At 37.4% G+C, this 16,489-nt stretch overlaps 1 protein-coding gene across 1 annotated transcript in view; it reads left to right on the plus strand.

Moving 5' to 3' along the window:
* The window catches only part of grk6 (G protein-coupled receptor kinase 6), a 75,414-nt gene that overhangs the window by 43,662 nt on the left and 15,263 nt on the right, over nt 1-16,489 (plus strand). Inside the window, exons 4-7 of the mRNA XM_042430378.1 lie at nt 949-1,026; nt 3,216-3,316; nt 11,367-11,459; nt 14,931-14,994. Coding sequence (XP_042286312.1) covers nt 949-1,026; nt 3,216-3,316; nt 11,367-11,459; nt 14,931-14,994 — 336 coding nt within the window. The remainder of the gene's footprint in view (nt 1-948; nt 1,027-3,215; nt 3,317-11,366; nt 11,460-14,930; nt 14,995-16,489) is intronic.

Below are 16,489 nucleotides of genomic sequence, written 5' to 3' on the forward strand. Positions count from 1 at the left end.
CTAATATTGTGTGACCTATACGATATGTTGCCAAGACGACTTCTATATAAACTTGTATTATGCAGAAGTTTGGTTTTGTCTTCGCTGTTAAGACATTAAGAGATTCACTGAGTGTTTAATCAGATGTGACGAAGCGTGATGTGAGATTCAAAAGCCGCTGCACACATGTTTCTGTTTTCTCTCAGGTAACGTTATATCTCTCATTGGCACAGTGAAACAAACCAATCAGTCTCCAGAACTCCACAGTTAAATAACATTATTAAGAATGCATTTAATTAACAGCAGCAAGGCTATGTGTTTTATTTTATTGTTGTAGCCTATATGCTTAGTTGGCAAAGCTTGTGAAGAGTTCATTCTGTTGACTAAAATATATTTGTTTTTGTGTTTTATTGCTGTTTAAATGTAGGCTTTTATATGGCTTATGGCCTAAAAAAAGAGTCTAGCGTGAACTCTGAGCTCCGTGAAACCGTGCGGAGCTGCAGAGTCGCTGATAATTCTCTGTAGGTTCATCACTATAAGCCACAACCAACATATAACACACTGACAGCTCATATATTGGAGTTACAAAAACACTTGTCATCGTGGTTTTTAAAAAACAGCGTTGAGGGAAGGAATCGATCTTCGTGTTAAAGTTTGTTGATCCATCCGACCGCTCGTGGACTCGCCTTATTTCCTGCTTTGCTCCCGTCATAATTACTATGACCGCTAGAAGGTGTCGTCACTGGAATGTAAATATATGTTGTTTTGGGACAAATAACGTTGTTTCTTGTGGGGACAGTCTGGCTCTGCAGATGTGTGATCACGTCTTGTGATTGACTTTCTATCCAGTTTGCTAAGAACAAATAAACTGCATCCGAAGGTGACTCAGAATCTGGATAACGGAGGGACTATTTAAGTCAGAGCTCTTGTAGCTAATCTGTGTGTGTCTGTGTGTGTTTGTATCTGCAGGCGGAGTACGAGGTGACTCCAGATGAGAAGAGGAAGGAGTGCGGTCAGGAACTCATCGACAAATACTTCAACCCAAAGGTGGCTGCTGCTTTCATCGACCTGTCGCTTTGTTTCCAGTCGAATCACCAGAAAACTGCTTTAAAATGAAAACATTTACTGTCATAACTTCTGAATCTGAATGTGAATCATCTCCACTGATGTCAGAGTGATGTCAGAGTGATGTCAGAGTGATGTCAGAGTCTGTTCCGACGTCACATCATTATTAAATTACTGCTCACTCGCTGCCAAATCACTCCATCAGTTTGTAAGCTGATATTTAACCGTCTGGCTTCCATTAATCTCAGTATGTAAACTATGAAAAAACATCCTCAACTTTTCTTTTTTTTTTTTACTTTACTAAAACTAAAAACATCAAACATCTGAAAAGACTCAAATTACTCAAAAGTATTTTCTTATGCTATTAAAGTACATTTAAAATCTGACAATGGAGAGTTAATCCTTCACTTTAAACACTTATCCCTTACATATTTTACATTATCCTTAATGTTTTAATCTCAATTAGATTTTCTGCAGATGCTTTTCTGTACCTCAACTCATTACATAAAAGAAGAAAATAAAAGAAACGACTGTATTGGCTGATTATAAGACGACCGCCGCTTTTCCAAAACCTGTTTTCTGGAAACAAACATTTGGAAGATGGAAAGGTTTTAAAGCTTTTCTCTCATAAAAGTGAAATAATACCATTAAAGCAGAATGTAAATCTCACGTACGTAGTATTTTTATCAGTCACACCCTCACGCTCTCTGCTGTCGGGCTCTTAAAGAAGGAGTCAAAATTAGAGACGATTTGACACGTTTTCACTCCTTATTCCTCCTTATTTTGTCCGCGGCAGAAAAACACACGAGTTACAGGAGCCTTCAGAAACTCCTGCAGGTTAAACTGAGATAACCAAACGCTTTTAATGCTCACTGACTCACTATAAACAGACTGGAAGAAACGCGCTAGCCTAGCAACATTAAGGCTACAAACAACCCATAATGCAACACTCTCACACCGGTACGCTCTCCGTTTAAAAAATATCTGATCTTATGAACACGTAAATGTCTCGTCCTTAAATCTAAGACGACCTCCGCTTTTTTATTTATTTATTTTTCTATTTTTATTTTTATCAGGGAGGTCATTCACAGTCCAGGTTTGCAAGACATTTGAGTACGTAAATCTCATTTATATAATTACATAATTATATTGAAATAACTAAAAAAATAAATAAATAAATAATTGCATTAAACTTTATCTAAATAAAACTTGTCTTCTTTCTATTGCTCTCCCTTTCATTTTACTTTAAGTAACTATGAACATTTATACAAACAATATCACACACACTCATCCATTTTTGACCACATTCTCCTAAATTTTATAGAAAATGTTCTTTCCATTGTGTAGATTTCATAAATAATTTTTAACCAGTTGTCTAATGATGGAGCATCTGGTCGCAACCACTTCAAGGCTTTTTTTCCCTCCAATAAGTAATACTCTCAGTAGGTATTTATCTGCCTTTATCTGAATATTCTGTGTTACAGTACCCATATATATTGTCAGAGCATCAAATTGAAATACCGTTTCCAAGCATGTATGAATTTCCCGCCAGAATAAAATATAATTATATAATTTCCAGAATAAAATATCGTCTTATATTCGGGCCAATACGGTATATTTAGAAAAAAATGTGACGCAATTATGTGCACCAATTACAGTCCAACAAAACAGCAAAAGCAAAAACTATAAAACAAATCCAATTAACTGCATCAATACAGCACTTTCCAGCAGACAACCATTAGATCTGCCGGAGCGTCCAGACAGAAATCTAATCCACTGATCTGAAACCACTGGATTTTTTTTTTTTTTTTTTTTTTTTTTTTACAGCTGAAATGCAGATTATTGTACATTATTATGATGTAAATGTGCCAAATTTAGCCACTTTTTTTTTTTTATCTTGCAGGCCTCAGGCAGGTTGTTGTTAAAAGTTTGACCCCGTTTTTCTTTCTCTCACTTAATTGCATCTCTCAGACTGTTTTTCACCTGCGTCAGTCTGAGCACGTACAAGTCTGAACACGCAGACGTCTGCAGTGTGTCGAGGATAATATCTACCGGCAGCGTCTTAAACCCAGTTCATCCGGCTCTCCTTTGTGAGTTTTTACTGTCAGACATGAGTCACTGTGTTCACCTGGACTAAATGGGGTTTTTTTTTTGGTTTTTTTGCGGTGCAGTCGGAGGACCACGTGCCTGAGGTGGAGGAGGCCATGATGGCTCAGTGCACTGAGAGGCTGCAGCAGGAGGCCTGCAAAGAGCTCTTCAAGGACTGTACCAAGTAAGATCACAGGGTTCCCGGCGGTTTATTCTCTTCTCTTTAACCCCTTTCAGACAGGAGATCTGTAGCATTACTGAGTCAGAGCTGTAAGGTCACGACCTTTGTCTTATTTCTGAGACTTTGGGGGTTTTATGACAGGAAGAGAAGTTTACATTCATATACATGTTGTTTTTTGTTTGTTTTTTTAAAGCTGATTTCTAATAATTTAGACAAAAATAAACCAATTAATTTAGTTAAAAAAGGTTTAGGTACCAGGCAGCATAGAGAAACAACACAGTATGATTTAAAGAGGTAAAATATGCAGAAAATGTATTTGAACAGTTAAATTAACAGAAAAAATGTGAAATTTTGTGATTTTCCGAAAAAAAAAAGTCATAAACTTTAACATAGTTTGGTTGGTTGGGTTCTGCAGGGAGAATTCCTTTATGTTTTCCATTTTATTGGTTTTTATGCCGGGGACAATGTCGACTTTTAATAAGACAGAATGTGGTAACACTTTATTTTACAGGTCCCGATTTCTTGTAAATTTGCAGGTATTTCAAGGTTGATTTTTAGGACATTTTACAGAAAGGATGATGCAATTTGGTACAAATGATAAGAAAAAGCAGAAAGAACAGAAGAATATATATTAGCATATAAAGGTGTTTCTTATACAGTTTTTAAGAAAGAATCTAATATGCTAATAAGTAGTTTGACCCAAAACTACACACTAAAAACAAAGTAATTTCTCTCTGTTGAAGAAATGTTAAGAGTTTTGCAATTCAACAAATACGTATGAAACCAAATATAATGAGTTTATACTTAACAACTAAACCAACTTAAACCAATCTGTTTTTTCTCATCATTTGTACCAAATTGCACCAACCTTTCTGTAAAATGTCCTAGAAAATAATTGTTAAATACCTGTTAATTAATGAGTTAAACTAGCAGGTTAATTTCCATTGGATACATCAGAAAATAAAAATAAGTTCTTGATTTAAAAGTGTGTGAAACATAGTGACCATATTATAGCACAAGATGCCTCTTTATCATGTTATTTCTACCTGATTGTCATTAATTATGAGCATTATTAGTTGCATATGTCATAAATTATTTTTTCTTGAGCGGTTTGTGACACCAGATGAGTTTTTTCCCTCCGTGGATTCATGAAGTGTCACCAAAACTGTCCACTGAAAGAGTCTCCTGTTAGTCGAAGTGACTTATTGGTTAATTTATAATGAGTCATTGTGACGTTTTCTTGCTTCGGACTAAACGAACTGAACTACAAGTGTAAAACCACACTAATTTCAAACTGTAAATGCTTGATAATATGATGCATGTTCGGTTGATGTGTTGTGGTACATTTAGGGAAATGCACAAGATGCAGGAAAACCATAACTGATGACATTGACTGACTATGTTTGTGCAAACAAACCAGATTTTATCGATTTCCTGTAAATTAAAACATCCCCTCACACAAAGGGTGTCAGTGTAAGCTCTCGTCTCAAAATATCCCAAACATCATCTCTCTCTCTCTCTCTCTCTCTCCGTGGTTTCTGTTCTCCAAACCAAATCCTGTCATGCAGCTACAATAATGCATTCAAAAACACATGAAAACAAGTGCTGCTGGCCCTGCAGAAATGTGACTGAACACTGACCTGAATGTCTGCTCTGTCTCTGGTGGGGTTTTTTCGCAGGGTTCTCCAGTCTTTCATGTCACAAGGCTCAAGTCCAAGTGAAGTCACGGGTCATTGTGACTTCACTTGCCGAGTCACTGGTGTTGACTTTGACACAGTTTTTTTTTTGTCATTTGCTGACGAGTCTGAATTCGTCACATTTGTGACTCAAGTCTGCAAGAACTGGATCCAGGAACTCTCGTAGAATATGTTTATAAATGGGATATTATAAAGGATCTCGAAGATAACAGTTTTGTGCTGAAGGTATATCTAAATATTGTAGTCTGAGATCAAAATAAATCCTTATTAAATCCAAGGGATCCATAGTGAGGGTGTACGCAGGACGAGAGAATGGCATAAGGGTGAATTCTGTTAAACCGAGAGCACAAATTATTAAATTGAGAGCACAGATTAGTTATTTTTTCCTGCATGCTGATCCCTGTTTTCGTACAAATGCCCCATTTAAACCGAAAGGTTTTAGTAAATATGTGACCATAGTAACTAATCCCAGGAACTAAACTTCGCTGTTGTGCATTCCTGTTTGTGAAGAACCAGGTAGATTTAGGTTGTAGATATAACATGAATGTAGATTGGTAGATTGTAGGGGTGTCACTTTTTCAAAAAGTCAAGTTTGAACAAATACAAACTAACAAGTAATTCGTTGGAACGAATTAGAACTCACTGTCTCAGATACAATTTGCTGTCATCAGCATATACGGCCAGCGATGTCCATCCATCAGTGATCAGAGAGAACGTCTTACTGTTCAGTCTTTATAGTATCCTGTGTGGTATCATATAGCTGTACTGTGTGTTTTACACTGTGTGAGACGAGGTTGTAGAGTTGACATTACTCCCCTTGTTCGATGCCTCCGCTGCCTCAGTTGTGTGGTGAACTAGCTGGTCGTTGTGGAGTAAAGCAGCTGCTTTTTACAAAGTTGGCAAACAGCCTTTTCTTTGTTGGTAATTTTGCCCCCAAAACATTCACATACTGCTTCTCTTCATTTACTGACAGGTCAAAAAACATGAAATAGGTCAAGCTGATAGTGAATCTTAAGAACGCCCTCCACTGGATCACAAGGCAAACTACTTCAAATGGTCTGTTGCGCTTATAGACTGTATTGTATTATTGTTTGAATTCTAACAGGTCATTATAGTCTGAATATTTAAATTTTCCCCACGTCCCAAAAAAAGTTTAAATTTCACATGAAAAGCGACCGCCCTGATAGATTGTAATATATCGTACACATCATCTTCTATTGTTAGTGACAGTGTTTGATTTTAGTGACTGACCTCAGACTTCAAAACTATACATAAAATACAGATGTACTACTTTTAACACATGTGCAGTAGTAGTAGGAGTTCTAATTTAGAGTGAAAACACGCAAATACAGACAGATACATAACGGACAAGCAGGAAGCTCTGGATCTGAAAAGTGAAGCCAATGCGGAAATGCCTTAAACCTGCATTCTTTCTAATGGCCAGCAGGGGGCGACTCCACTGGCTCCAAAAAGAAGTCCGATTGTATGGAAGTCTATGAGAAAATGACCCTACTTCTCACTTGATTTATTATCTCAGTGAACATTTTCCTAATGAGTTTATGGTCTGAATCACTACTATCAAGTCTTCTTCAATACAACATGATGTTCATTTGGGAAATTATGGTCCTATTTAGAGTAAAATAGATGATAAAGCAGCGTATGCTTTAGGGCGTGGCTACGTTGTGATCGACAAGACGCTACCACGCGACAACGTTGGTTACGTGACGTAACCCCAGATTACGAGTATAGATTAGGAGTATAGGCATAGCTGTCACTATTGCAGTGTGTTTTAAGTTCATGAAAGTTAACATTTTAGTCGTCTAAAAAGTCTTGTTCAGTTTTTCCGGTAAGTACTTTTTGTTTTAAGCCTGTTTTTCGCTAGCTAACATTAGCATTAGCATTAGCAATATCACAGTTAAGCATTGACTGTAAATGCACTGTGCTAAACGAGCTAGCAGCTAACGCTAGCGTTAGGGTTAGCTCCACCCTCTTGTCCAAATATGGTCACTTCTGGCTCCAAAAAACCAAGATGGCGACGGTCAAAATGCCAAATTTGACGCTTCAAAACGTTAGCCACAAACCAATGAGTGACGTCATGGTTGCTGCATCCTTTTTTTTTTTTACTGTCTATGATAATAGATGAAGAAATAAAGAATGTCATGGAGCAGGTTCTGGCCTGTGGCATTAGGTTTTAACACTGGATGTGCTCTCAAGTATTTCCCAAATGAGGAAGTTCAGTTGGTAACGGCTGAGAGCACTCTGCAATTTCTGAACACGCTGGTTGTTTACCAGGGTTGGAAAATACAGAACAAAATCTACTTAATAACAACAAGAAAAGAAATTACTAATGGTGCGATCAGGATTAAGATGAGTAAATGATGGAAAAAACTAAATAGAGATGAACAGATAAACACAAAAGGGAAATCAAACCCAATAAAAGTCTGACGTTGTTCATGTTGTTTCTGATGAGGAAGAGTTTCTTTGTCCAACAACACTCACATGTTGAGTAACATCCTCTGACGGCTCTGTTTGTGCTTGTTCTGTAGGCGTGAGGCAGCACAGAGGCCAGTTTGGTTTTCAAGCCACATCAAGTACAAGACATGAGTAATTTACAACACTATCATTTACCGTATGAACACGATGAACCCTAAACTCTGGCAGATTGTCTGTCTTTAACTGTTAGATACGAAGGTAAAGGAGAAGTCTGATGATATTATATAGTTTTCTTATTGTAAAATTTTAAATAAATACAAGAAAATCACTTTTATTACACTACAACTTCTTGTAGTTTGAGTTTAAAGAGTCTCATTTGAATTCTCATCAATAACAATTAACGTAGATTAAAGTAACTCTATGCTAATCCAAAACAGTCTCAGAACATTTCTTGTGGTCACAATTTGATTCAAAATCAGTTTTGATTAAATAAAACTGCAACCGAAAAGTGTTTTTTTTGTTTGTTTTTTTAAATAATTCAGAAATCAGACTAGTCATCTGGACATAGTAAACTGTAGTAAACAATCTCCATTCCTCAGTTTTTACAGTTGTTTATTATGATTTTCGTATATATATATATATATATATATATATATATATATATATATATGTACAGTAAAGTTTTCAAAAAAATGGGAAGATGAGTCGAAAGGTTTGACTTTTACAGTTTATTTTATCATTTTTTTGGACATGTTTGGCATTTTCGCTTTTTGATAATCATAACAGTTGCTGGTTTATCATAGATTTTGAATCCATATTGTTTATAATAATGTATTAAATGACAGTGTGTAATATGTTGGGTGCGGCTCGATGAACCAGGCTGCAACTTTACTGTTTTGGTTCATAGTGGAGCCAGATATTTCCCTCAGGAGTTGATGCCATTTCTCTGTCTTTCTCTTTGCTTTTTTTTGTTCTTTCTGTAGCCTTTTTCTCTCTATTCTGTACATCAGCATATTGTCTTTGCACACAAACACACACCACTTAAAAGCTCACTCAGGCTCATTTAGAGGCTCATACTCCACCTCAGCACCAGTAACAGCATGCTCAGAGAGTTGCCTCATTCCTTCCTCTCCCCGGTTGCTCTCATCTCCTCGGGGGTGAAGAACAACACAATCCGTGAACTTTAAGAGTGATATCACTGTTTCATACTCACAGATATGAGTTAGAAATTGCTCAACGGCAAAGTTAAATACTTTCAGCAGGAAAGAGACTTTCAGAACAGGGTGTTGTTGTAGCCTAAAGGTTTTGTTTATTGTAATTACTGGACGAGTGATGCAGGAGGTGCAGCAGGTAATACTGGTGTTTAATCAGACTTTATAATCACAGTAAAGAGCTTTCATACAGGTAGAAACTTGTGTACTGACCAAAATGTTTCTGCTAAAGTTCAAAAATAGGAAAAATAGAAGCATAACTCCAATAACCCTCGTCCCTGTCAGTAGAGTGATGATAAAACAAGACAAAACACAAACAAGCCAAAGTGGAAAAGAAAGAGAAGAGCTGGGTTGTAAGACCTTTAGTGAGTTGAACCTTCTCAAAGAATTTCTCAGAGCTGCCTTTCACTTCGTACCTGATCTGATGAAAACACAACATCCTGAGAAACATTTCTTTTTCGAGAGCGTTTCTGGTCCAAAACAGGCAGCAACAGCGATGAGTTTCAGGCATGAAACAACATAAAACAAAATCAAATTTAAACCTGCAGTAACTTGTTTCCAGCATAAACAAGCGGTGAACACAACGCTGACACATCATCACCTTTTAAGTTGATATGTTGAACAGTTGCACCTTGTTATTGTTTTGTGGTTGTGTTAAAACAGCTATAATCAGCTATCAGTGTGTAATGTGTTGGTCGCGGTTGGTCCTCGGCTTTACAGAGCTTTATAGTGAGTTTCAGCTCATTGTTCAGCTGTCTGGCTGCAACTTTACTGTTTTGGTTCACTCTCAGCGCTCTCATAGTGTTGCTTTTGGCTGTAGCAGGCAGCTGTTTTCAGAGAAAAAGCTGTAAAAAGCCGCTGTACACTACCTGCTCAGCACCAAACGGCAAACAGACACAGTTAGCTGTAGACTAGCTGGTGAACATAGTGGAGCATTTAGCAGCTAAACAGCCAGATATTTCCCTCAGGAGTTGGTGGAGACCAAAAACAGAGCTGAAAGAGAGTGAATATTGGACTTAGATTCACCAGGTGGACAAAAACACAACTCCAAATGAATGATAATGTTGCTCCGTGATTAATTTCCTGTCAATTAACCAATAGTTTAACTTTACTGACTTAAAAAAAGGTGGATTTAGTGTGAAGTTACTCTTTAAAGCAACTAGGGATGCAACTACCAATCGATCATCTACCTGGCCTCTAAGGACAAAACAAATCAAATGCACAAACATTAAGGAAATATGATCCAAATCCAAAAAATGCTACAAATTATAAATAATATAGAAAAGTGAAAACACAAACATTAAGAAAAATCCACTCCAAAAAAAGAAAAAAAAGAAAAAGCAAATCCAATCAACAGTCTGAAAAAGAGTGATTATAAAATAGAGAAAAGCTGTGAATCCTCCCGTCATATAACCTGGATTCAGAGAACGTTTGGCCTTTTTTTCTTGACTGCAATTATTGCATGTTCATTTCTAATAAAATTCTGGGGAATGAAGTGAAATTCAACTCGGGATGCACTGATTTGATATTGATATCAGATATTGGGTCCAACACTGACTCAAATAGCTGGATCAGGTATCGGTGACGACGGGGCCGATCTCAGCTGATCTATTATCTAGAAAGGAAGAGCCGGGTTGCTGCTGTTGTTCCAGCATTGTGAAGCACAACCCTTAATAGACAGTACAACGTGCACGTTAACTTATAACACTATCTGAAGTTGTTTTGGATGCTATCTGTAGTAAATATCAGCTGTACCGAGAAGCTTGTGTAGCTTTAATAAGACCGGCTATCGTAGCTAATCTTGCTAAGAGAAAACCAGTCGCGTGTGGCCTAAAATGTAACAACAGAACACCTCCGCTAATTAAATCCAATGCAACATATAACTTAACAAAATCCACGACTATGTACTTTATAACCACAGTGGGTACGTCAAAGCAAATGACTCATAAAAGTCGAGATGCCGTTTGATTATTCAACAACGGCGAGCAGTTAGCATTAGCTCTGCTCCTCAGGCTCACTTCAGGCGCTTTCGTTGTTACTCCGGCAAAGCTAAGTAAAAAATATAAGATCTCGACGTTACTGTCGACGTTGCCGTAGAAAGTCGGATTTGTTTAGGTTTCCGTATTTCTGACAGGGAACCTGCTGCAGTCTGTCAACACAATGTTAAATGTTAGCTTAGCATATAAAATCATTCTAGATTGATGGGAATGCAGTCTGACAACAATGCTAATGAATCATTCCAGCTAAAGCATTTGCTGTCTTGAACACACCCCATTCCTCCTGCAAATTAATGACTTGAATCACTCACTCATGAATTTATGATAATTTTATATAATTATAGACAAATAAACATATTTATTTGTTACGTTTTGTTTGACAAAGTTAGGAAAGCAAAGTCAAGTCTGATGTTGCCTCACACATAAAAAAGAACGATCCCAGTCTCTTCCACACAGTGAGGCATACAGCTTATTAATTAGGCACTGGTATCGGATCGGTGCTTGGTATTGGCCGATACCCAAAGCCCAGGTATCGGTATCGGGACTGAAAAAGATTAGTGCATCCTTAAACTAAATATGCCATTATCCTGTAATCACCACCTGTGGCAGCTGTTCAGCAACAGTTACAGTTATCTTTGTTTCTAGCAGCATTTTGTGCCTGATAATGACCTGCAGATGCTCTTCTTTTTTGTGTGTGTGTGTGTTTATTTTCCAGATTGATCCACGACTACCTGAGCGTGGCGCCCTTCGCAGACTACCTCGACAGCATGTACTACAACAGGTTCCTTCAGTGGAAATGGCTGGAGAGGTAACGTTTGATGCCATTTGTCTAACTTTCTCTTTGCTTTTTTTTTGTTCTTTCTGCAGCATTTTTCTCTCTCTATTCTGTACATCAGCATATTGTCTTTGCACACAAACACACACCATTTAAAAGCTCACTCAGGCTCATTTAGAGGCTCAAACTCCACCTCAGCACCAGTAACAGCATGCTCAGAGAGTTGCCTCATTCCTTCCTCTCTCCCCGGTTGTTCTTATCTCCTCGGGGGTGAAGAACAACACAATCCGTGAACTTTAAGAGTGATATCACTGTTTCATACTCACAGATATGAGTTAGAAATTGCTCAATGGCAAAGTTAAATACTTTCAGCAGGAAAGAGACTTTCAGAACAGGGTGTTGTTGTAGCCTAAAGGTTTTGTTTGTTGTAATTACTGGACGAGTGATGCAGGAGGTGCAGCAGGTAATACTGGTGTTTAATCAGACTTTATAATCACAGTAAAGAGCTTTCATACAGGTAGAAACTTGTGTACTGTCCAAAATGTTTCTGCTAAAGTTCAAAAATAGGAAAAATAGAAGCATAACTCTAATAACCCTGTCAGTAGAGTGATGATAAAACAAGACAAAACACAAAAACAAAGTGGAAAGAAAAGAAAAAAGGAGAACAGTAGAGAAACAAAGAAAAGAGGTGGGTGGTAAGACCTTTAGTGAGTTGATTTTTAGCATTTAGCAGCTAAACAGCCAGATATTTCCCTCAGGAGTTGGTAGAGAGTAAAAACAGAAGCTAAAAGAGAGTGAATATTGGACTTACATTCACCAGGTGGACAGAAACACGACTCTAAATGAATGATTATGTTGCTTAGTAACTGCTGGATGTGGAAATAAGCAACTGTTTGCTAACAAGCTCAACTTATCAGCTTAAAAACTGATGATATGTCATCAATTAATCTCAATTATTTAACTAATATAAACAGAGTGATTGCATGCCAGATAGTCTGCTTTTCAGTTAATGGCACAATGCAAAATATGTGAAAAGTTAACTGGATGTAACATTTCTGTAAGTAGCAAAGTAGCTAAAATTGTAAAAAAAAAAATGCCTGTTATAATTTCTTAGAGCCCAAGGTGACGTCTTCAAATGTCTTGTTTCGTCTGAACAACAGTCCAAAATCCAAAGATTTTTTTTTTATTATGTATGACACACAAATGTTTCAAATCATCACATTTTAGAAGCTGCAACCAGCAAAACATCTGGCATTTCTGCTTATCGTTGCAGCTTCATCATGTTCAAAACGTGTCAGGTGTTGTGTCGGTGCTGTAAGCAAAAAATCCAAACTCTGAACCATAAATCAAACACCTACACCACAGATTTCTTCAGCAGGATTCCTGTTAACTCCTTACGTCAAGCATAAACCCGACTTGACTCTAAAAATATGTTGCCAGACAACATGAGACGTAACTGGGTGGAACTGCCGCAGCTGAAAAGTTGATCCAGTTCCAGTAGATACAGGAATTAACAATCTCAGGTTCCCACAGGTTTTCCTGGGAAACTGGAGCAGACTCTGGTGAAAATTCCTAGGAAATACCAGCTATCAGTTCCCTGGTATTCAACTCTAGTCACACTGTTGTCTGATGTAAGTTTTAATTTGTTGGTGGAGATTTGAACCTATAAGCAGAATAATAGTTGTTATGAGTTCTTTCAGGTTTGTTTAGAGACAAAGAAAGTTTCCACATTTCAGACCTCAGTGATGCTGTAAACATACTGGACAACTTTAGAGTGTTTAGGTTTGATTGTTAAGCTCTCAGCTAATACAACGCACATATGGGATCCCCGTTTAGTGACATAAATATAAAAAGATCCCAGACTGAATCCACGAGGCGATGACAGAAAAGATGCAGCGACAGAAGAAGAGAGAAAGATTTAGAGAAGCAGAAAGACTCAAAGAGGCAGAAGATACGTCTGGATGCTTTTTCTTTACAGTGTTTGTTTCTTTTCCTCATTTAAAACAGAATGAATCCTGTTGTGTGCTGCTTATCATCAGCTTTCCAGGAAACTGTAGAAGGTTGATGACCTTGAATGTGTCAGTATCTTAAAGTGGAGTTTTCACGAACTGCAGGGTCACTGAAGTCCCCTCCATGACGGAGGAGAATTTCTAAGGAAATTACTATTAACTGAAATCCATTTGCAGCTGCAATAAATAAAAACAAAAAGATAAAATGTGAAAACAAATTAGTCAACTAGAGAATGCGTTTTCTGACAGCTTATCAGTTAAGATCTCAAAAATTACACCTCTGATGGGTTATATGTTCACATTTTGAGAGAGAGGAGGCTTGTGGCAACATTTTAAAGGTATGACGTGTGCTTGGAGAGGTGAAACTGTAGGAGTATAGTTTCTATATCTTTCTTGTTGTATTGCAGAATCTCATGTTTGGAGCCAAACCAACAATGACGTGTAGTACTGTGCACGTATTCAAAGCCTGATATATCTTACTGTTGTCCAAAAACTAATAAAAACACGTCTTTATGAAGAGTTTGGTCCCGTTAGTTTGTTTTAGGAACGACTAATAACAGCGATCAGTCTGTGGAGAGCAGTTCTAGTGAAGATGAGACAATAAAACTGTCACCAGGAAGGACCAGTTCACTGGTACAGGTGTTCATTACCAGCTCTGTTTGCGGTCCCCATAAATCCATCCACTCATGACCGACTGTGGATAAAATATTACTGTGTAGTGGGTCTGACTGTGGAAGGTAAGGGACAGTCTTTGAGCGAGTTATCTCAGAAAACTGCAACTGAAGCTGTGAAGAAACAAAACATTCACTGGCTTGCTCTTGCATAAATGTTCTCTGTGTTCTTTAGCGTTACAAACTACCCAGCGGCCTCGTCTCAACAAACCTTTCCCCTAATAAGCAGACGTATGCACGAAAATAAATAAAATCGCAACTCTAAAACGTAAGAGTGTCAATGCATTAACTTCACACTTGTTTTGTTTTTAAAGGGGACATATTCTACACATTTCCAGGTCTATATTTTAAATATATTAAACTGAAAAGATGCAGGTGAAAAGACATCAAATCACCCATTAAACTCAATTTGGCTGAAAACTTAAAGAGGATGTATTCTGCAAATTATACTACAGGTGTATATTTATATTCTGGGGCTCTACTGGAATATCTTTGCATGATTTCCAGTTAAAAATGCCTTATTTATCTTATACTGGTCCTTCACGCAGCCCCTCAGTTCAGCCTCTGTCTCAAACAGGCCGTTTTAGCTCCTGTCTCTTTAAGGCCCCGCCTCCTGATGAGCCCACTCTGTTCTGATTGGTCAACTACAGGAAGCTTCCTCCTCTGGCTCCGGAAGCTACGTAAACAAACTATAGTAGCAGGATTTCACTTTTTTATCCCAAAATACTGTACATCTTACATATTATCATGTTGAAAGTGGACCTTTACGTGAATTACAGGGTTTGTTATAAATGATTTCTAATGTTTCTCTCTGTGTCCAACAGGCAACCTGTGACGAAAAATACATTCCGACAGTACAGAGTTTTAGGGAAAGGAGGTTTTGGTGAGGTGAGTACATTCAGTTTTTTGTTGTTGTTTTTTTTTTTCAACTTTATTTTATTGCATCAACTCAACATGCAATGGAACAACTCACAATATAGAGGAGATTATCTTACTGAAAAGTATAAATAGATAATAAAATAAATTAGATGAACTGAAGAAAGAAACAAAATTCAGAGGCACTTCAGTTGTATTTTGGGAGCTTTGCAATTATTTCCCTTAAATTATCATCAGTCCCGCAAGACTTACCTTAAAACATGCAGTGGATTCAGAAACTTTTTGCACTCTTTATTGTGCCGTAGATTTACTTTTAAATGGATAAAATAGTAATTGTTGCCCTTCAGTCTACGCTTAATAACAGATAATGATAAAGTGAAAACATGTTTTTAGAAATTTTCTGCAAATTTACTAAAAATCTATAACTGAAATCTCTTATTTACTAAAGTATTCAGACCCTTTGCTGTGACACTCCAGGTTGTGGTCAGATGCATCCAGTTAACATTATGTTCCAGTAATTTTTAACTGTTTCCCACTCAGGGTAAAAACTACAAAAAATGCAAGAGGTCATTTTTAATATGAACTACTGACGTATTTGCTCAGTAATACCTGGACGTTTCACTCTCTGTGTAGCTTTCTTTGAGTTTTTATTTCACACATAGCAAAGTAAAAAGGCCAGCTTGTACAGGACTTCTGTATTTACTCTCAAAAATTGCTTCCATTTATTCTGGTTCACAGAGGTAAACACAGTTTCACTAAGGTCAAAAGGAAACGCTCCACTGACTTCAAAGGCTGAAACTGTGCAGAGAGCTGCAGTGTTTCTAAGTAAATCTTTTCTTTGGCTTCTGAAAAGAAGGACTTGATCATACAGCACTGTCTAAACCCTGTTACACGCCACTGAATGGTGTCTCTGTGCTACTTATCTATGTGATCAGAAGAGTCTTTTGATTCCAGACTGATCTGATGCCGATAGCTGATTAAATGGACTAGCAGTGGGTCATGAGATAATGAGGGAAACCATAACACACTATCCCATGAAAAATATATATATTCTAAGCTTGTTGCTGCATGCTATCAGTGATGGATTTTGTTTCACAGTGACTGACTCAAGCCATGTTTATACTGCAGATTAAATGGCTCGACTTGAACTAGAAACTCATCTTTCTAAAGACAGAAGTTCAAAGTTCACCGCCGTCAGTATCCAATTATCTGCCAAATGACGCAAACTGTCCTTACTTGAGAGGGAAAAAGGGCAGATTTTTATCCTTTAACAGTGCAAACAGACCAACATTTTCATCAGTCTGTAGTTTAACTGTATATCCTCATTTTTTAGCAGGACATCTCCAAGATAACGTCTGCCATCTTGTTAACGAGTTAAAAGTGGAAGCTGATATTGCTGAAAGCCAAAAGTTCAGTTAAGATGGCGTCCAACGTTTTCAAAAAACAAAAAGTTGCAAAAACAATTGTTCTAGACAAAAAGATTCATAGAAAATATGCAGGTATATTT

Source organism: Thunnus maccoyii, chromosome 13, assembly GCF_910596095.1.
Source record: "Thunnus maccoyii chromosome 13, fThuMac1.1, whole genome shotgun sequence".
Lineage (NCBI taxonomy): Eukaryota > Metazoa > Chordata > Actinopteri > Scombriformes > Scombridae > Thunnus > Thunnus maccoyii.